Source organism: Euwallacea similis, chromosome 4 (assembly GCF_039881205.1).
Source record: "Euwallacea similis isolate ESF13 chromosome 4, ESF131.1, whole genome shotgun sequence".
Classification (NCBI taxonomy): domain Eukaryota; kingdom Metazoa; phylum Arthropoda; class Insecta; order Coleoptera; family Curculionidae; genus Euwallacea; species Euwallacea similis.
Window position 1 is genome coordinate 3,719,771 of NC_089612.1, and position 20,770 is coordinate 3,740,540.

Sequence of the window (20,770 nt, forward strand, 5' to 3'; positions counted from 1 at the left end):
ATTTTCCAAGGAATTTAACCAAGAACCAACTATAACAATCTCGATCCAAATCTGAAAATAATTTCGTGTTATAATGGAGAATTGTTGAAACTGGTATCAACAGGACACCTTGGATGAAAGGATAAATTACGCATGTCCCGCTAATGTTCTATCATAATTTATGGCTTTTTGTGTTAAGTATGGCGCGATAATAAATCAAAAAAATCTTAATAACATATCAAGGCAAATATAAATGACCGTCAGATAAACCGTCCATTAGTTTAAAACGTCGGAGAAGTGGTCGGTCATTGAAGAAAGAACGAATTATTGCAGAATGAAGAGTTTTGTTTTCACTCTGTCAGATTCGTATATGATAATTGCTAGTATGTTATGTATTTTTTTAGATTTAAAAATTTGTTCAAATAAATGTCTAACAAATCTTATTTTCGACTACCTTTTCAACTAGATAATTCAGTGAAAGTGTCAAAATTACAGAGGCGAACTGTAATATATTTTTATATATTCCATTTGTGAGTATATCCAGTGTATCCGGATTAAGGACTTGTCACCCTTGTAAAATCTTTATTTCAAGCCGATTTTGACGTTTTTTTTTATTAATAAAATATTCAAAATGAACATTTGTTTAATGGGTAAGATGACCCTTTACCTATAGTCATAGTTAACTGCACGCATTTTTATGGAATCAAATTTTAAAAGTACTATTAGGGCTTTTTTTAGGATAAAGAAAAAGGCAGATTCTTAATTAGAATGACCTAAAACCCACTTGTACCAATTTTCATTTTTCTGCTATACAGGGTGTTCGAGAAAATCAATAAAACATGTTTTTTATGTAAACAAGTTATAAAATTGACAAACATTTATTTTAACAATAAGACTAATTAGCAATTGTTAAAAAAAATGTATTACTAATTTTAAAGAACTTCGAACTGTTTAAATACTAAAAACTAACCTTTTACAATAAATTAATGTTAATTTCAATTTAACATAAAATAATGAATTATTAACTGGGATAAAACAGTTTTTTGGGTGATGTCGAGTTATGCTCTGGCAAGCTTCTCTAATGCGTGCACAAAGCTCTTCGCGAGTCCGGGGTCTTGTGACATAAAATTTATTTTTTATTGTTCCCCAGAGGAAAAATCCATGGGTGAAATATCCGCAAATCGCGGCGGTCAACAAATAAGAGGACTATTTCGTCTGATCTAGCTTTTGGGAAAATTATCGTTTAACCAATTTCTCATATTAACTGCATTATGAATCAGTATTCCATCAAATTTTAAAATGGAAACTGCAGTGATAATCAAGAGAAAGCTCATCAAATGCGTCACTAAACTCATTTTGTAGAAATTTATAGAAAACGAGCAGCATTCAAACTTTCGTTGAAAAAATATGGCCCAATAATCGTTTGATTTATAATGTCACAGAAAACGTTTATTACTCTTAAGAAGTATTGTCTTTTACATTGGCTTATCCAATTCAGGTTATAATCACTCCATATTCTACTATTTTGTGGAACACTACACAGTTTGTCGTAAACGTAACTTCATCGGCGTATAAGATGTTTTTTAAAAAGTTAGGATCTTCTTAGTACACACCCTGCAGCTATAAACAGAACTCAATTCTTAGATTTGATCTTCAACTTTAAGTGTATGAAGAAATTTTGATTTCAAAGGTTTCTTACCACTTTTTTTAAACATTCCCAAATATGGGTTTTAGAAATGTTTAGATTCCTGCTAGCATTCTTCAGACTTGAATGCGGATTAGTATTAAAGTATTCTAAAATTACTTGATTTGCTCGAGGCTTGCGATTACGTTGCTGGCTCGGTAGTTTTACAATTGTCCCACAACGATCAAAATATCTGTTAATAGTTGCAATCGTTACGTGGCTAATATTACGCTCTGGGCGTCGTTGATTGCATTCTTTTGCTGCTCCACGAAAAATACCCGTCACCACTTAATCTTATTATTTCAATTTTTCCTTGCAGCGAATATGACATTTTTCCAACTTTTTGCTTCTGTCAAATTAATGACGTCATGTACTGCAAACCAACAATTAGTACCTGACAGCTGACAACTATAGCAAAATATTTTTTGTTTCTACAGTGCACTTAACTTGTAGATGCGGCATTATTACGTATTGCAGTTGGCCATGAGCATGGATGAAGAGTCATCGCACCCATTAAACAAATGCGCATTTTGAATATCTAATTAACAGATGAAAATATCAAAATTGGTCAAGAAATAAAGATTTTACAAGGATGGTAAATTTTTTACCCGGACACACTGTATGTTATTTTTTTACACACTGTTTTATATTTTTTAATGGTAAAAAATTGAAATTCTCATCACCATCAGATCATTACAAAAATCTAATTTAAACTGATAAAAATTTAAGAAAAAACGTACCACTTGAGAGAAATATTTTCAAATATAAGGTAATCTCACAAACAAGATACGCCACTGGCTGTCTTACTAATAACTAAAATACAAATTTTTCTCAGGCCTAAAAATTACAAAAGTTCCTCATTAAACTTCCGTTTATTTATATATTGTAAATGTACTACTGCAAGACATAAAAATAAATCAAGTTCACCTTTTCAGGACCTTTTGGAACAGGTATTCAAGCTATTCGACCAAGAACGAGCACAATTGTTACCACAAGATGATTGGATTGAGTTCTTGAAGCAAAGACTCACGTAAGTAACATCAAGGTTTTTAACAGGGCCAAAATATTAGAGTTCTGGTAACTTTATCTAGAAGATAAACTAACTAAGAAGCTAACGAATGATGTAGGACGTATCCTTATTTCGCCATTTCTATGAAAATTATCTTCCTGATAAAGTTAACTAGACTTCGGTTGTATGGCACTTAATATATGTATATACATATGCAAATGTGTCCGTGATAAGTTGGCATTTGCACACAATGGAACTAATCGGATACTAATGGGTTCGTTAATGGGATGCTGTATGGCGTATCTATTAGAAGTTGTCATCCTTTCGCCGTTTACGTCTTAACTTTAAGATTAAATGATGCGGTTTCTTGTAGTGAGTGATTAATTATGTTAATATCCTTGAAATTTTGCGCTTTATGTAGGGATTTATGCGCATAGATGTTTAGTTGACAGCTTTGTGGACAGGATTGCTGTCTAGGAATGTTTAGTTAAAATATTAAGGACTGAGATTACACCTTACTGTCAAAGATATTTCGTTACACCTAATTCTCAACTATTTTTTCAAAATAGCTCTGATTGTTTTCTTAAAAAATCATATCTTGGATTGCAAAAGATGTTTTATCATGGAGCTGTGCATCTAGGTTAAAAAGATCCATATGTAGAGTGCTAAGAAAGTCTTGTCGTATAACTCTATTGATTAACAATTTTCAAAATATTTTCCATCACAACTAATACACTTCAACATACGCTGAAACCATTCTGCAAATATTTGCTCCCACTTTTCTGGAAGTATTTCGGAGCATATTTCATCTTAGGCTGCAATCATTTCATCTGGATTTGGAAAACGTTGACCTTTTAATTGTTTCTTGCATAAGGAAAAAGTGCGAAGTCACAGATAATAAGATCTGGGCTGTAAGGAGGATGTTCTATTAGCTGCAACTCGGAGTTTTCCAAAAATATTGTAGTTAGTTAAGCACGGTGTGCAGGTGCATTGTCGTGATGGAGAAACCAGGTGTCAAGTTGCGAATTTGGTCAAAAGTTTTTAAAGGACTGAATAACTTGAGGCAAGCAATGTTCGATATACCATTTTGCAATAACAGTTTTTTGATTATCTAATGCAATACGACTAATTATTCCGCGTTTTGCTATGAAAACAGCGATCATTTGTTTGAGAATAGATATAGCTTATTTTACCATTGTTAGAGTATCCTAATCTTCAAGTATCTATACTTTTGACTGGGACTTTGTTAAAACATCAAAGTAATATGGCCACGTTTCATCACCAGTAATTATAGAATTAACACTGGGTAACTTCCCCGATTCAATTTTTTTTAACATGTTTCTGCACCATGTTACTCAATATTGCATTTGATCGCTGGTTAGCCGATGAGGTACCCATAAGAAATAATCCTTTTTTAAATGAAGACGGTTGTGCAGAATCTCGTGCACTGCAAGTGCATTAATCCTTAAAGTGTTCTCAACCTGCCGATATGTTACATGCTTATTTTCGTCGACTAGTTTTTTTACAGCAGAGGTGTTTTTTTCCGTTTATGATTTTTTCAAGTCGTCCTGAGCGAAATTCGTTATCCAAGTGAAAATCACCGCGTCGAAAACTGAAATACCACCGTTCTATAGTCGTTATAGATGACCCAGCTTCACCAAACACACCAAATACACTCACTTTCACATGAAATGCACCACCCAGTAATAATAATAATTAAGTCTTGTAATTTTGGCACAATAATGCTTCATAATAGAGTATCAAATGATCAGACTTTCAGTTAAAAGATACAACATTTGATAATGAAAAAATTAATAATGAGTGACATCGCCTCGTACGGCAATGCAAGCACGTACTCTTCGCGGTATGCTTTGCAACAAATGATCAATATCTTCCTGGGGTATTTCATTCCATGCTACCTCAAGATGATGTCGTAGATCATCCACATTGTTTGGAGGCCTCGGTAAATTTCGAAGACGGCGACTCATCATATCCCAAAGATGTTCGATGGGCGATAGGTCTGGTGACCGTGCAGGCCAAGGCAGTATTTCCAATTGTGCTTCTTCCAGGTATCGTCGAGTAATGTTCGCACTATGTGGTCTTGCATTATCCTGTTGGAAAATGCCATTTGGTAAAGTTTGCATGAAAGGTACTAATACTGGCCTCAGAACATTGTCAATGTAGCGACGTGCGTTTAGGGTGCCTGGAACGAACACAAGAGAAGATCTTCGGCCAACACATATCGCACCCCAGACCATAACACTAGGTGCTAAAGCTGTGTGGCGCCTTTCAGAAAATTGCAAATTTTTTCTTTCACCTCGGTATCGTCTGACTCTTCTACGACCATCATTGGTCCATATACAAAGTCGCGACTCGTCACTGAAGACGATATTGTTCCACTCATGATTCCAATCAATTCGTTCTTGACACCAGGCCAATCTGGAAGCTTGGTGTTGGGCGGTTAGTGGCAGTCGTAGATTTGGGCGGTATGAATGCAGGCCAAAAGACTAAATTCTTCTGTAAACTGTTGCCATCGACACCCGACGATTTAGAGCTCCCATCCAATCTACTGCAACAGTCGTTGTTTGAAATCGATCACCAATGGCCATCCGTCTAAGAAGTCGATCTTCACGTGCGTTGCTGCTACGGGGAGGACGTCCAGCTGGACGATGTCGCTGAACCCTCTCTTCAGACCACGAAGACCATATTCTCGCAATCGTGGTGTGGCTCCGATTCATTCTTCGGGCAATCTCACGAAAAGAAAGTCCACCCTCCTTCATGCCGATAATTCGCCCTCTATCAAAATCCGAAACGTGGGAAAAATTTCGACGCTGTCTCACTGGGGGCATTTTGAGATGTCTTGTTCACAGTTCAACAACAAAATAAACTGATATTTCCATGTAAATATTATTTTATTTATTTACAATTGAATAAAAAATCTAATAGGTCGATGACAAAAAAACCACTAGCATTCTTTCTTTTTTACTGAAAGTCTGATCACTTGATACTCTATTATGAAGCATTATTTTGCCAAAATTACAAGACTTAATTATTATTATTACTGGGTGGTGCATTTCATGTGAAAGTGAGTGTATTTCATGAAAGCATTGATGAGTTGTTAAGCCACGTTTGAAATTATGGGCCAAAATCACCCGATAATCACATTTGGACAATTCGAACATTTTACAAATTTGAATAATTCACTGTAAAATATTTAGTGAACGCAAATGCTCAAGATTTGGCAAATGTGCATAAAAAATGTAGATATGTATATCTGATGTGTTTTTATTTATGTACATTATCGTACGACAAGACTTTCCAAACACCTTACCTACATATATCACTTGTGTGACTTCTCATTTTCAAATTAGTTTTTCAAGAAATTCTGCGATGAATTCCATTTAGATTACTTCCTAAAAAAAAAAATAATCTTGATAGTGGTAGAACTAGCTTTAGATTAATGCAACACAATGAATTGTGTTTGGTGCTAAAAACTCAATTATTTCATCAAAAAAATAAAAATATACCAGTTATTTTCGATATTTCAGCAATGAGAAACAAATAGATTTTGCCGAACAATTGGAAAGCGTGGCATATTGTTTATGCGGCGACGAACCTATCAAAGCTCATCAATTCTATCAGATTTTCAACGCAAAAGGGGTAGGAATGATCTCTTATTTTTATTTTAAAATCTTTAATTGCCTTTACATTAGATTGGAGATAAATTATTCCGACTTTTGGATGAAAACAATTCCGGAACTGTGACTTCAGAGCAAATCATGGAGTTCCTGGCCACGATCACTAACTCTAGGTAATTCAAAGAAAACCATTTCTGAATAATCATTTTTATGCGTTTGTGACCTTAGACCTCGTACGGGCATCGACCAGGCGAATTTATCTAGACTGGAACAGCTCTTTAGACAAACAGTGGGCAACGAAAAGGAAATACGCAGGGACGATTTCCAGAAAATTGTAATTTCAAAAAATGTGAGTCCACATCGACCTTCTTCAAGTCGAAAAGTACATAAGCGTTTCTGTTCAAGCCATTTTTTACCGAAAGGGTGTTCCAAATCTTCGACAAAGACAATTCTGGGTCGATCTCCCTTCAGGAATTCCTGGATTCCATGCATCAGTTCGCCGGCCAGAGTCCGGAAGACAAAATTCGATTCTTGTTCAAGGTTTACGACATTGATGGTAAGTTGTGGTTTTCATCATTCAAAACATCGTATGCAGCGTGGTAACTTTCACTGGAATAAATTCGGTATTTACGTGGTATTTAATTTTTCCCAAAATTGCTTAAACACGTCAATTTTTATTTTACCCGATATGTGTTTCGGTAGTGTTTCCATGCTACAATGGTCACCCCTTAACTAGGTTGGTAGTTATTCTTGAAAGTTTAAGTGGAAAGGGGGTTCAAGTGATACATCACTTTAAAGATCTTCTTAACCTGACTCTATTCGTCACATGACTCTTCAAAAAATAAAATAGAACTAAAGATGATTTTTTTCCTACATTAATTTTGTTTATTTTTTATTTTTTTATGGAATATGTGAAATACCACAATTACTGAGTATTCTGTAAATACAAAATTTAATTCACTTCGTTTAATGGGGAAAAGAAGTACTTCACGTAAGTTATAAATTATTTAACTGAATCTCATAAAACTGAAATTCTGCTAATGATTGGATAGGGAGGCAAGAGTCCCAACATAAAATGAAGTTCTTCAATTATTTCAGCAAGAGTATCCTGATTTGCCACCTATTAATCAAGGGACCATAAGTAAAATAGAAAACAAATTAGATGTCATGGTTATGTGAGAAATACTCTTAGAAATAGACCTCAAAAAATGGATGATGATATAAAAATTAACACACTGTTGGCATTTAAAGAAAACCCGATAACATCAGCTTGGTAGATAATTCATGAAAATCTAATGAGTAACACATTCTTTTTGAAAGTAACGAAAAATCAAAATACTCAACCTTATAAAATGCAAATATGTCAAGAATTGCTTGAGGATGATAGAGATCAACGAATTAATTTTTGCGAAAGGACTATAAACATTGTTCATCCATTAGAAATACAATTTAGCTATGAAATTAATTTTGTTTACTGATGAGTCAACTTTTATTTTAAATGTATGTCAATAGACGAAATTGCCGGTATTGGTCTGCAGTAAATTCTCATTCGATTAGAGAAGGTTACACGCAGTACTTTTCAAAAACAAATGTTTGGGTGGGTATCATAGGAATTTTTCGATCAAAACTTCAATGATCAATGATATTTAAAATTTTTTCAAGACAAACTAGTTACTGTATTATCTAATTTGTTCCTTACTGAAGTAAACCCAAACATACCGGGTGAACGGACTCGGTTACAAATGGAGCACCACCGCATTTTGCTCGAAATGTTCGCTTATACCTAAATGGAACCTTTTTAGATTAACGGATAGAAAGAAAAGGCTCAATAGAATGGCCGCCGAGATCTCTCGATTTCACTCCTCTCGATTTCTTTTTACAGAAATACCTAAAATCTAAGGTTTACAATACCAAGCCACAATAATATCGACGAACTTAAAGAACAAATAAAAAATGAAATTAGGCAAATCACTCCAAATACTTTAGAAAATGCGATGGATGAGTTTTATCATCTTTTAAGGTTATGCCACGAAGTCAACGATAAATATTTCAAGCAGTTGCTAACTTAAAAGGAATAAAAATTTGTTTCTTTATTATTTTGTTTGTTTTCTGGTAGTATTTAGTCCTATCAAGAAAAGTGATATGTCAGATAAAGTTAGGTTGAGAAGAATCTTTAAAAGAATATATCACCTGAACCCCCTTTCTATTTAAACGTATAAGGGTAAATCACCCTAGCTAAGGGGTGATTATTGTAGCATCAAAATACTACCAAAAATGGTAGCGGGTAAAATAAGAATTGACGTGTTTAAGCAATTTTGTCAAAAGTTAAATACCGTGTAGATACCGAATTTATTCTAGTTAAAGTTGCCACAACGTATAAAGGTTCCACATTTATATTATAGCTAGCAAGTGCAGAACACTCAAGGCGTCTTTGTTTAAAATGGAAAATAACAATTTAGTTTCCCATATTTACATGTTTGAACATTTTTATAGTTGGTATTTACCTACATTTGGCATTTAAAATCAATGAAATTCTTAAAATTCGAATGGAGAGAATTCTGGAAGAATCATGTAGTTTATAAGTCCGTACTCGATATTATATCATGACCATTCATAAGTTCAGCATCTTGCCAGCAGATGGCCCCAGAAGTTAAAGAAGGGATTTTATGAAATTGATATAAATTAGCGGAAAATTTATGTTCATCATTTTGTCCAGAAGTTCTTGTAAGAATCAACCACTGAACATAAGATAATTCTATTTTTTCATAATTTTTCTTTAAATACTTTTTGCTATATCTGATGACGAGTAATTTAACATTACCGTCTATTTAGTGCTTATTGTGCAATTCAAGAGAGGAAAGCGGAGTTAGAAGCAAACACTTCTGAACAATATGTAATTTTAGGCATTTTCTCTAAAAATATATCGATAAAATATTAAATCGCATGAATTTAAAAAATCTTTTCATTTCTCTTTTTTGGTTAACGCTCTGTCTGAAAGAAACATGACTCTATTGTTTGAGGTGACGGTCTGATCCAACACAGAGAGCTCCAACACGTAATGCGGGCCTGCATGGAAGAAAACGGAATGCAATTCAGTGAGGTACAAATTGAAGATCTTACTATCGCCATGTTCGAAGATGCTGATACTAACAACCGCGGAGCAATCACTTACGAGGCTCTCAAGAGTCAATTAGAGAAGCATGGAGGATTGCTGGAAAACTTGTCTATTAGGTATTTAAGTTAGGTGTATGCCCATAAACTAGCAATGTGACGTGAAAAACACGTATTTTTCTCCATGATGTGTAAATGACTTCTTCATTTGCTGTAAAGAATGAAATGGTCAATAAATGACGTCATATAATCGTAAGCTTGCTACTTGGATGATTGTTGAGATGGATTTTTTTTCAGCATTGACAGATGGCTGGTACCACCTGCAACCACTGGCCCCAAGTCTAAATCGCTTTTGAGGAAGATTATCTCGTATAGACCATATTATTTGTCCACCTTGTACATCAAGAATAATTTAGTGTATCTCACATTTCTATTTGCTTTTCTATTGATAAATGCAATGCTATTCATCTCCAGAGCCATTGAGTATAGGAACTTCAACTGGTACACGATTTTTGCCAGAGCTTGTGGTAAGTATACGAACTATGTGTTCTGCAGGTTATTGCAACTTTAAGTTGATTTAGGACAATGCCTCAACTTTAACTGCGCCTTTATATTGGTTCTGATGCTGCGGAGATGCATCACTTTTCTGAGAACCAGGGGCTATGGCAGCATTTTGCCTTTGGACCAACACATTTACTTCCACAAAATCGCGGGGTGGTTGATTTTTGGATACAGTTTCTTGCACTCTGTTATGCACACTTTTAATTTTTGTAAGTTCTTTTTTGGTTTCGTGGTAATGTTATTTAAGAAAAATTTCATTGCAGCGTTAATAGTTGTCAATGATTCAGTTTTGAACTCGAGAAACTTCACCACTAGTGAGTGGTTATTTACAAGTAAACCAGGCCTTTTTGGTTTAATTGGTGGATGGGCAAATCCCACTGGGGTTGCCTTGTTTTTCATCCTTCTGGTAATGTTCATATGTTCCCAGTCTTTTGTTAGGAGGGGTGGCTGTTTCGAGGTATCTTCTCGGCATTTTGTCCTTTATTGCCTTTAATAAACAAAAATCATGCAGGTATTCTATTGGACTCATCTCATGTATCTGCCTTTCTGGATCTTGCTCATCCTACATGGACCTAACTTCTGGAAATGGTTCCTTGTACCTGGATTGGCATATTTGATCGAGAGGATCTCTCGCATCGACACTATGTCCAGCAAGGGCAAGACATACATCAGTTCGGGGCTTTTGTTGCCTTCAAAAGTAACGCATTTGGTGATAAAGAGGCCCGCCCAGTTCGATTTCCATCCAGGCGATTATGTTTTTGTCAACATACCCGCCATAGCCAAATACGAATGGCATCCATTTACTATTAGCAGTTGCCCCGAACAAGAAGGTATAGTTGAAATAAATAGGGTATACTCCTGATTTATTCCAAATTAACTTTAGACTACATGTGGCTGCACATCAGAGGCGTAGGTCAATGGACCAATCGCTTGTACGAATACTTTGAAAAGGAGCAGGAAAAGCTCCATACAGGAGAGCTGAACTCTCTGCAGCAGTCCTGTTCTCTCAAACCAGACGCTGCCTCTTCTCCTATTTTGTCATCAGATGACCAAAGCGCTTTCAATCAATTTAAGTCAAAAATCACAAGAACTCTGTCCAAGGAAAAAGACAGCGAGGTGAAGAAAACAGGAGTGCAACTTGTGGGCTTCACCAGGGAGATGTTTGAGGCCACTGAAGAATGCAAATCCGGGCCTCGTGATTTGGACAGTAGTTTCGGGGTGAAGTCTTTAGGGAATTCTTCAGGTAACCTTTTTACCATTCACTTATCGAAAATATTATTTAACGTAGTTTCTTATTTGCCATATTGTCGACAATACCCAGTTCTTAAATATAATTTCAGATGAATTGTGTACATTTTGGCCAGGTTTAGTAAAGTCAATAGTTGGAGAACTGTTGGAATTTCTGCTGAATGATACAATGGCATTTAAATAGATTTAAATGGGAGTTGATGTCGTTTTTGCTCCGAATTTTCAACAGTTGCAAAATTGTTACTTCTGCTAAATGCGGCCATTCAATTCGGATGAATTCAGGGTAATTGATCTCCTTACATGGTTATAGTGTTAGCCTTCCTTTTGAGTGAACCTCTTATTGAGTGCATTTGAATTCTTAGTTCCCTCAGATTCGTCAAACAGACCCCGAAGAATGTCTCCGGAGCATCGCTTGCAGCGTCTGGTGTTTGCCAAAAGGGCCCCTCTAGAAAAATCCCTGTCCCTTCCCGATGTGCAAAACAACGCCAAGAAACGGGAAAGAATGCTTGCGTAAGCCTTTATGAACTGTGAGAAAACACAAAATTTATTATCTTCTAGGCTGCGTGAATATATGCGCTCAGAGTCTGAGAAGAGCTTCGATCAATGCCAAATGAAGCGGGCTCGCATGAAATCACTTGGTCTTGCATATCTGAGCCCTCAGAACAAGAGTTTGGCTCAAAGCTTCCGGTACATGAGGAACAAGCCCACCATTATCGCTTTCAAAACCCCCAGCCTTGAAAACTGCGATCAAAGAGATTCGCAGCCCTTATTCAAAGTTGCTGCGCCCACTGGTAATACGATTATTTTTATTATAAGTTATAAGAAAGTATTTGGAAGAATCTTCTTCAGAAAGTCGTGTTGCTGCCTGCCACTATTTCAGCCCTGAAAGACGTGTGGAAGAAGGTCAGTCGTTTCAGTTGCAAGACATGACCGCAGCAGACCCTAAGTTGAAGCATATAAACTATCCAGTAGGAAAGCCCTTGGAGGTGAGATTTTTTAAGGGTATTCAGAATTTGGGTTTTTAAAAGTTTGAAATAGCAGGAAAGTTACTTTATTGGAGACGCAGACAGTGATGAAGAAAGCCCTGAAATCAAAGTTAAATTTTCAGATAAAATGGGTACTGAGGTGAATAGAGTTGTAAAGTAGTGTGTCTAATAATTGCATTGCATTGCATTGCTTTGAACTAACCTGAATTTACTGAGAGCAAAGGAGTGTTTTTTGAACATTTCCTAAATTGATTTAGATTTTTTTGGACGGGCCCTACGGCGCCCCTTCAAGTCACATCTTCAGGGCTCAACACGCGGTCCTTATAGCCACTGGAATAGGGGTCACGCCTTTCGCGTCTATTCTGCAATCGATAATGCATCGATATTGGAAGGCCCGTCACACGTGCCCCAAGTGCAAGTTTTCCTGGGCCTGTGACATTCCCGCCACCGTTATGAACTTGAGAAAGGTATGAACTTTGCTCAAGTTACCTGAACTAAATTGAGCGTTGTTGAAACAAACAATTCAAATGCTACAAACGATCTTTTTCATTTATATATACAGGGTAGACCAATGAAAACGAAACAAGGCCGATTTCTCATATTTACCACTAAAAAAAAAAACGCTGAGACCCGTCGATTTTTATTTCGAGGGGGAAATCTTTTGCGCCCATTGGCAACCTTGCCACTTTCAACCTCTTGGCGGGGGAAGGTTCAACCCTTAAACCTTAAATGGGATTAGGGGTCAAGTGATGCCTCATTTTAAAGATCATCGAATTCTCTTTTCAACGCTAGCAAGTTTTTTGAATTTGATACAGTAGTTTTCGAGAAATCACGTTAATAAGAAATCGATCAATAAACGAATGTAACGCTTTTGTCATTTTTGTAGCTGATGCGAATTTTATGTAAGAAGTGCTTTATGTGTTTTTTAAATTACTCTTGAACTAACTTGATGCAAAGAAGCATTTAATGTTAGTTTTTTATTACTTAATAAAATACATCTACAATCTACTTTGATATTTTTTAAAGAAATATTTATTTTACACGTTAAAGTTTTAAGATCATTATCATTTATAAGTGTCTTGTTTACAATTTTATCAGTGAAATTTTAGTAATTATTTCTGCTATGAATTCCATACTTCTAACAAAAATAGACGAAGTAATTTTTTACCTCCCTTTAGAAGTGGATATGATGAATTATTTATTTTCATTTTATTTGCATTTAGTACCTCATACGATTTTGTCTTTGACTATTTCGACTTAAAAGTAATTTTTTTTGTTCAAAATGGTTTATTCAACTGCGGAACGAGTATCGATAATTGAACTTTATTATGAAAACGGTAGGTGCACTAATATTACAGTACAGTTATTTAATAACCTACATCGAGATAAGCATGTTAACCGGAAGTTCGTGATTGAACTAGTAGCCAAATTTAAGGAAATAGAATCGGTAACAAATCAGAAACGAGTCGCTGCAAATAAAATACTGGGAAACGAAGCAATGGAAGTTGCTGTTTTGCGCCAAGTTAATATTGACTCTACGTTAAGTACCAAGCAATTACAAGCAATTTCTGGCATCTCCCGTACGAGCATCTGAAGAATTTTGAAAGCCTATAAATTTCACCCGTATAAAATTCATCTTGCGCAAGAATTAAGTGAAGATGACTTTGATAGGTTTAGAATTTTGCGAAATAATTAGTGAACGGATAACAAATAACCCGAATGTCTTATTCAACATTTGCTTCTCAGATGAATGTTCGTTTTTTCTGAACGGTACTGTTAATCGTCATAACTGTCGGTATTTGTCTGATGAAAACCCACATTTATTTTGTGAAGTTCACACTCAACATCCGCAGAAAATAAACGTTTGGGCTAGAATTTATGGTGATTGTGTCGTTGCTCTTTTTTTTCTACCAGGAAATTTAACAGGAGAGATGTACTTGCAATTGTTAGAAGATACTATCGATCCCGCATTGATACAAATTATTGAACATAATGACCGTTACAATGAGAATGAGTTGACATTTCAACAAGATGGAGCACCTCCTCACTATTCTTTTGTTGTTCGTCAGTACTGAAATGAAACTTTTCCTGGTAGAAGGATTGGCCGAAGAGGATCAGTGGAGTGGCCAGCAAGATCACCAGATTTAAGTCCGTTAAATTTTTTTCTATGGGGTGACTTAAAAAGTAAGATTTATAAAACTCAGCCAGAGTCTCTAAATTGTTTAAATTAACGAATCATTGATGAATGTCGGAAGATTACATCTGAAATGCTTCAAAACGTCCGAAATCGTTTTGAATAAAAACTCTATTTCTGTAAGGAAGAAGGAAGGTAACATTTTGAACATCTGTTAAATTAGAAAGTCAGTAAAATTGTAGATAAGTGTTTTGAATTATTCTCCTTTTGTAAAGTTACTACTATCAGAAACTTAAATCTACGCTCAGAAAGAATGGTTTTTCCCACAATTTTTTTAAATGTAAATTACGAATTGAAAAAACACTATTATTTGTTTAATGTTGGCTTCTTCAACATTTATAACATGATTTCTCGAAAACTACCATATCAAATTAAAAAAATTTTATAGCGTTGAAAAGAGAATTCGATTATCTTTAAAATGAGGCATCACTTAACCCCTAATCCCATTTAAGGTTTAAGGATTCCCCGCCAAGGGGTTAAAAGTGGCAATGTTGCCAATGGGCGCAAAAGATTTGCCCCTCGAAATAAAAATCGACGAGTCTCAACGATTTTTTTTTTTTTTGAGTGGTAAATATGACAAATCGGCCTTGTTTCGTTTTTATTGGCCCACCCTGTATATGTATTTAGTCAACTTAATCATTAATTTCAATATATTTTGATTTCAAGAATCAAGGAGCGTTTTTTAAAGAAATCTAGTTCTAAATTTGACCTTAAACCGCATTTGCAAAATCTCAATAATGATCGTTGATTCACTTATTATGCAAAAAACATTCTCTTTTTTGACCACTCTGAGGTTTAGGTGGACTTTTTCTGGATCAACCGCAATCAGCGTTCTTTTGAGTGGTTCGTCAATCTTCTCACCCAGTTGGAGATTGAACAGGCAGAATTAGGTGGGGCTATGGAACGTTTCTTGGAAATGCACATGTACATTACCAGCGCTTTGCAGAAAACTGACATGAAGGCTGTTGGGTTGCAGCTAGCCCTAGATTTGCTGCATGAAAAGGTGTGCTATACTTATTATGTGTATATACACTAATGGACAAAACTAAGGAAACTTTTCAAATATATAAAAATAAATTTAATTTCACCCTGTACATCATTTCTGTGTATCTTATTTACTTCTGAGGAAATATTTATTTAATACGTACCATATACATTTTTTTAATTCTCAGTGATAAGAATAATTTTTCATTATTTGTTTATTTATTGGGACAAATCTCAAGAAACTTTTTGGCAAAACGCATTATCAGTTGAATTCTATTTTGCAAAATATATTCATATTCACCACAGTGTTTGAGTGCTACAGTGTTTGCTATAATATTTTGAGAATGCCTGCTGGAAGGTATTTATCTCAAGATTTACAATCAAAAATTATTGAAGCTTTTCAAAATGGAACAAAGCAAACTGATATTGCAAAACATTTTTCTCTTCATAAATCTGTGCTATTCAAAGTTTTAAGTAGATACAAGACTCGAGGAAACGTGATTATTTGTAGACGTGGTGGTAGTAGGCCAAGAAAAACCAACAAAAATCTAGACAGACGGATAAAACGTATAGCCATGAAATAACCGAATTTGTCTGCAAGAGGAATTTTAAACGAATTAGGTGTAGACAATCTAAGTTATAAGACTGTACAAAGGCGATGTAATGAAGTTGGTATAGTAAACAGACGACCAGCTAAAACCCCCTTTATTTCTTCAAAAAACAGAAAGGCCCGACTTGCATTTGCACAGAAGTATTTACATTGTGATCAGACATTTTGGAAAAAAGTTTTATTTAGCGATGAGATAAAAGTCAATTTATTTGGATCCGATGGGATTTCATGGATAAGGCGACCAGTGGGCAAAAGATATGACCCAAAGTATACACTACCTACCATAAAACATGGTGGAGGTTCAGTTCTTCCCTGGGGATGTTTTTCGGGTTTTAAAATGGGTCCAATTTATTTTATTGATGAAAGAATGGACAGATTTCTTTATCTAGACATTCTTCAAAATACAATGGAACCATTTTGTGACGAAAATCTGCCCGTTTCTTGGATATTCCAGCATGACAACGACCCGAAACACAAAGCGGCAATAGTTACTTCCTGGCTTAAAGAAGCAAAGATTGCTGTTTTGGACTGGCCAGCGCAAAATCCGGATCTGAATCCAATTGAAAATTTATGGAGTCAATTAAAAGTTCAGGTTCGGAAAAAAAATATCTCAAATAAAGCAGATTTAAAGCAAGCCATTCAAGAAGCATGGAGGGACATGGATATGTTGAAAATCAACACCCTTCTTGAATCAATGCCAAAAAGATGCGCAGAAGTCATTGCAAATAAGGGACATTCTACCCATTATTAATTTATTTTGTTTTTTTATTGTGATATGTTCAAATATTTGTTGTTTTTGAAATAGTTTCTTTAGTTTTGTCCAACCTATTTTCGCTTTTTTTTTGTTCCTTTCTTCTTGGAGATATTCAACACATTATTATGTTAAAAACTTTTGTTATTTGTTAATTAAATACTTTTATAAAATATATGATTTGTTTCAAAGGTACTAAAAATATATGTGCATATTGAAAAGTTTCCTTAGTTTTGTCCATTAGTGTATATTCTGAGTAAGAGTAAAAATGTTGCAGGAAAAGCGGGATTTAATTACGGGGCTTAAAACGCGGACGAACGCGGGGAGGCCCAACTGGGACAAAGTTTTCAAACAAATTTCCGACCAGAAAAAGGGAAAAGTCACGGTGTTTTACTGCGGACCTCCGCAACTCGGCAGGATTTTGAGAGTAAAGTGTAACCAGTATGGCTACATATTCAGAAAAGAGAGTTTTTAAAGCTTTTTGATTTTAAACCTTTGTATAAATAATTTAAGCTTAAGCAACAAACATTTTATATATTGTAACTGTAAATGGGAATGTCTCTGTGAATATTATGCTATCATGTAAATAAATTATAAAATTTTGTAATATAAAACCATTGATATGAGAAAGATTTTTTGATTGTGAAATACACCGACTTGAAGACTATCACTAAGACTATTTTACTTTTAACACGTTGAGTGTGTCCGACTTCGGAGCCGGTCTGGTTAACATCATTAATATACATGTATAATATAATATATTATACATGTATATTAGTGATAAGTTTGACTCCGGTTGGACTCACGTTGCGTATTTTGTTTCAAAGGGCAAAATTCAGGGCTAGTATTACTCTACGATACTGTTTTCTGTATCAGTCTGTAGACTAGATACTGGGACTTTTATGTAGTTTTGCCGTTCTTGGTTTAATTAATTTGTTTATGCATAAGCCTAAGTTTAGACTCGTAATTGAATTATGCATTTGGGGTCAGTTGATTAGAAATTGATTTTAGGTCATGTTTAACTTTGGTCTGGATTGCAATCAGGCACCATTTTCATCCAAATCCAGTTAGCATGAGAACATTTTTAATTATGTTTTTTTTTAGTTTTAATTCAATATTTAAGCAGACTTCTCGAGAGGGCAGAAAGTTGTTTGCTTGTTTTTTTTATTGCGGCGGTTTTCGCAATTTTTGTATCACATTGTTTTTCTTATCAATAATCCTTAACAAAAGTAGTGAAAATTGTTAGTGAATTTACACCACTTTGCGAAAGTACTACCCTGCAATCACGTGAATTGTGTCCTCGAGCCGTATCATACATTTTGAACCCTTGACTCTTACCATACAATTTATCCTTCCATTCAGACAAAACATGACAGATAAAGAGCCAGGCACCTTAAGGCCTAAAAAAGCTAAATTAAAGTTTAAACATAACCGAGCACTTACAAACGAAAAACTTTCCTAAATAGTGAATTCGAGTAACAAGGACGATGTTTTCGATGATAATGCTCCTGTTACAGAAAGTGATTCTTCATATGAAGACGAGAGTGTCTATATATATTTTTTTGGGTTGGCGGAATATAAAAGTTTGGTATATACTTATTAGGTTTGAGTGATAAAAATATTCTTTCGTAAGAGCCATCTGGATCATCATTTTGTGCAAATACTCAGACAAATTTTAACCAAATTAGACAAACATTCGCAATCATTCAACGAACAATTTTTAATTTATGAAAAAGAATGAACTTTTAGTGCATATTCCATTCAACAACCAACTTATTGACTATTTTCGAATGTTGTTTGATGATGATATGCTGAATTTGCTGGTTATTGAAACAAATCGATACGCTAATACGCAATACGCTTTTATTCCAAAGGGATTATCGAAAAATCAAGAATAACCAAGTAGAAGCCGGTTATCTGTGAAGAAATGTTATAGTTTATTGCACTAGTAGTTCATGGGAACTATAAAATTAAATCGGCTACAAGATTATTGAAAGACACATCCTCTTTTTAATTCAAAATACTTCTCTTCGCATATGAGCAGGGGCCGTTTCTTATTGATCATGCGATGCTTACATTTTGCAAAAAATATGGATCAGGGAGAAATTGCGAATGATAGGTTACATAAAATGCGACCTGTCCTGAATTTCTTTAATACGAAAATAGCAAATATTAATTGTCCAGGGAGAGAGCTGTCGCTTGACGAGTCGATGGTTCTGTGGCATGGAAGTTTGATTTTCCATCAATACGAGCCCCGTCCAGCTTCAGTTAGCTCACACAAGTAATTAGTAGTTTATGTGATACATCCAATTTCAAAATCATTCGTTTTAATCTAATATTTTCGATAAAATATAATCATTTGGAGGAATATAAATGTCACTTCAATTTACAGAACCTTGCTTTCTCACAAAAATCTCGCAATAGGGGAAATTGCAGTTTGCTTGCTTATTACTTCATTATCAGGGATTGCTATGAACAAGAATTCAGTGAGTATCACGATTACTATGGAAACGTTTTTATTTATTTACGTGACGTTAACAAGTTTATTAACTATGAAAAAGTTAGTTGGTAATTAAATTTTTGACAAATATGGGCAGGGGAAAAGCAATTAATGAAAAAATTCGATCGATCGTTCTCAAGTTACACAATTTGGGAAAATCAAACGGTCAAATTGGTTTATTGCTTGGTTTATCTAGATAAAGTGTTCGAAATATTGTAAAATTGTATGTATCAAGCTATTCAGCTGCTCAAAAGCTTCGATATGTGAAAACATCTAAAATAATAGACGTTGCTAACAGAGCTTTGGCAAAGATTGTGAGAAATAATGGGCGTGCAAATTATGGAAAATTGAGTCTACTCTGGAGTGAGGCGGTTAGAAGACGTGTATGTCGGTCTACATGTCATTCGGAAACAAAAAAACTCGGATTTGGTACAAAATAAGCTAAAATTCTATCTTAATGGTCAAAAATAACAAATTTGTATTTCCCCTCACATAAAGAAAAGCCACTGTTGAGTTTAAAGCAGAAGCGAAACAGGTTCAAATGGGCGAAAGACCATCAAAACTGGGTTAATGAGCAGTGGAATAGTATAGATTGGAGCGAGGAGTAGAGATTTGAAGTTTGTGTCGGTGATAGCCGTAGCAGAGTTATACGGCAAAAAAATGAAGCTTATCATCTTATCATCCTGATTGTTTGAAGCGAAAAGTCAGATTTCCAGCTTCCGTAATGGTCTGGGGTTCAGTGTCAGCAAGAGGAGTTGGGAGATTTCATTTTATCGACGGCATTGTAAACACAGTCAAACATTTAGCCACCCTTGAACAATCTTTATTGCCCACTTTGGAAGAGAGCAGGATTTGTGGATATAATTTCACATTTCAGCAAGACGGTGCTGCATGCCGTACATCCAAAAAATCCATGGAATGGCTTTCAGAACATGAAATTCACGTCTTAGAATGGGTGTCTAGTAGTCCAGACCTTTCGCCTATAGAAACTATGTGGCATGTTATGAAAAAGCGGTTACGCACTAATCCGGCCAGAGTTCAAGCAAAGGCTGCAGGAAATATGGGATAATTTTACCTAATGCGAGTGTCAAGAACTTCTAACTAGTCTGTCAAGAAGAATCAAAGCAATTATTAAAAATAAAGATGATGTTATGCAGTAGTAGAGCAAGCTACACCCTAAAGTGGAAAATACCAAATTTCGGTTTTATCTTTCTGTTAGTTATAGTTAGTTTCAATAGTTACCATCGTTACGTTATCGTTGTGTGATATGTTTTCAAAATGTTAACATTAAAATAAATATGAATAACTGTGCCTTTTGGTTTAAATTAACTTCAATACTCCAAAATAATTGACATTTTGTTAACTGGGTCAACTGAAGCTGGACGGGGCTCGTATATTAAAAATAAATGCCACAAATACGAAGTAAAATTACATATGGTCACGGAACCTAATGGTCTAATTTTGAGATTATTGATGTTCACTGGAGCCTTGGATGACAGTGGTGGAAAGGGCCGT

At 35.1% G+C, this 20,770-nt stretch overlaps 2 protein-coding genes across 3 annotated transcripts in view; both read left to right on the forward strand.

Annotated features, from left to right (window-relative positions):
- Nox (NADPH oxidase) overlaps nucleotides 1-17,364 on the forward strand; it is a 50,845-nt gene extending 33,481 nt beyond the window's left edge. The window contains exons 3-19 of one of the 2 annotated variants that reach the window (XM_066389627.1): nucleotides 2,599-2,693; nucleotides 6,221-6,332; nucleotides 6,386-6,483; nucleotides 6,539-6,659; nucleotides 6,716-6,866; nucleotides 9,331-9,541; nucleotides 9,719-9,948; nucleotides 10,003-10,191; nucleotides 10,246-10,439; nucleotides 10,494-10,812; nucleotides 10,866-11,225; nucleotides 11,602-11,740; nucleotides 11,789-12,021; nucleotides 12,080-12,216; nucleotides 12,474-12,683; nucleotides 15,210-15,413; nucleotides 17,033-17,364. In XM_066389627.1, the coding sequence (XP_066245724.1) occupies nucleotides 2,599-2,693; nucleotides 6,221-6,332; nucleotides 6,386-6,483; nucleotides 6,539-6,659; nucleotides 6,716-6,866; nucleotides 9,331-9,541; nucleotides 9,719-9,948; nucleotides 10,003-10,191; nucleotides 10,246-10,439; nucleotides 10,494-10,812; nucleotides 10,866-11,225; nucleotides 11,602-11,740; nucleotides 11,789-12,021; nucleotides 12,080-12,216; nucleotides 12,474-12,683; nucleotides 15,210-15,413; nucleotides 17,033-17,230 (3,201 nt within the window). In that variant the 3' untranslated portion in view covers nucleotides 17,231-17,364. Of the gene's footprint in view, nucleotides 1-2,598; nucleotides 2,694-6,220; nucleotides 6,333-6,385; nucleotides 6,484-6,538; nucleotides 6,660-6,715; nucleotides 6,867-9,330; nucleotides 9,542-9,718; nucleotides 9,949-10,002; nucleotides 10,192-10,245; nucleotides 10,440-10,493; nucleotides 10,813-10,865; nucleotides 11,226-11,601; nucleotides 11,741-11,788; nucleotides 12,022-12,079; nucleotides 12,217-12,268; nucleotides 12,410-12,473; nucleotides 12,684-15,209; nucleotides 15,414-17,032 lie in introns of those variants that run through there. The other variant, XM_066389628.1, reaches the window with a different exon arrangement.
- LOC136408581 (MYG1 exonuclease) overlaps nucleotides 1-20,770 on the forward strand; it is a 102,320-nt gene that overhangs the window by 71,836 nt on the left and 9,714 nt on the right. The window lies entirely within an intron of this gene.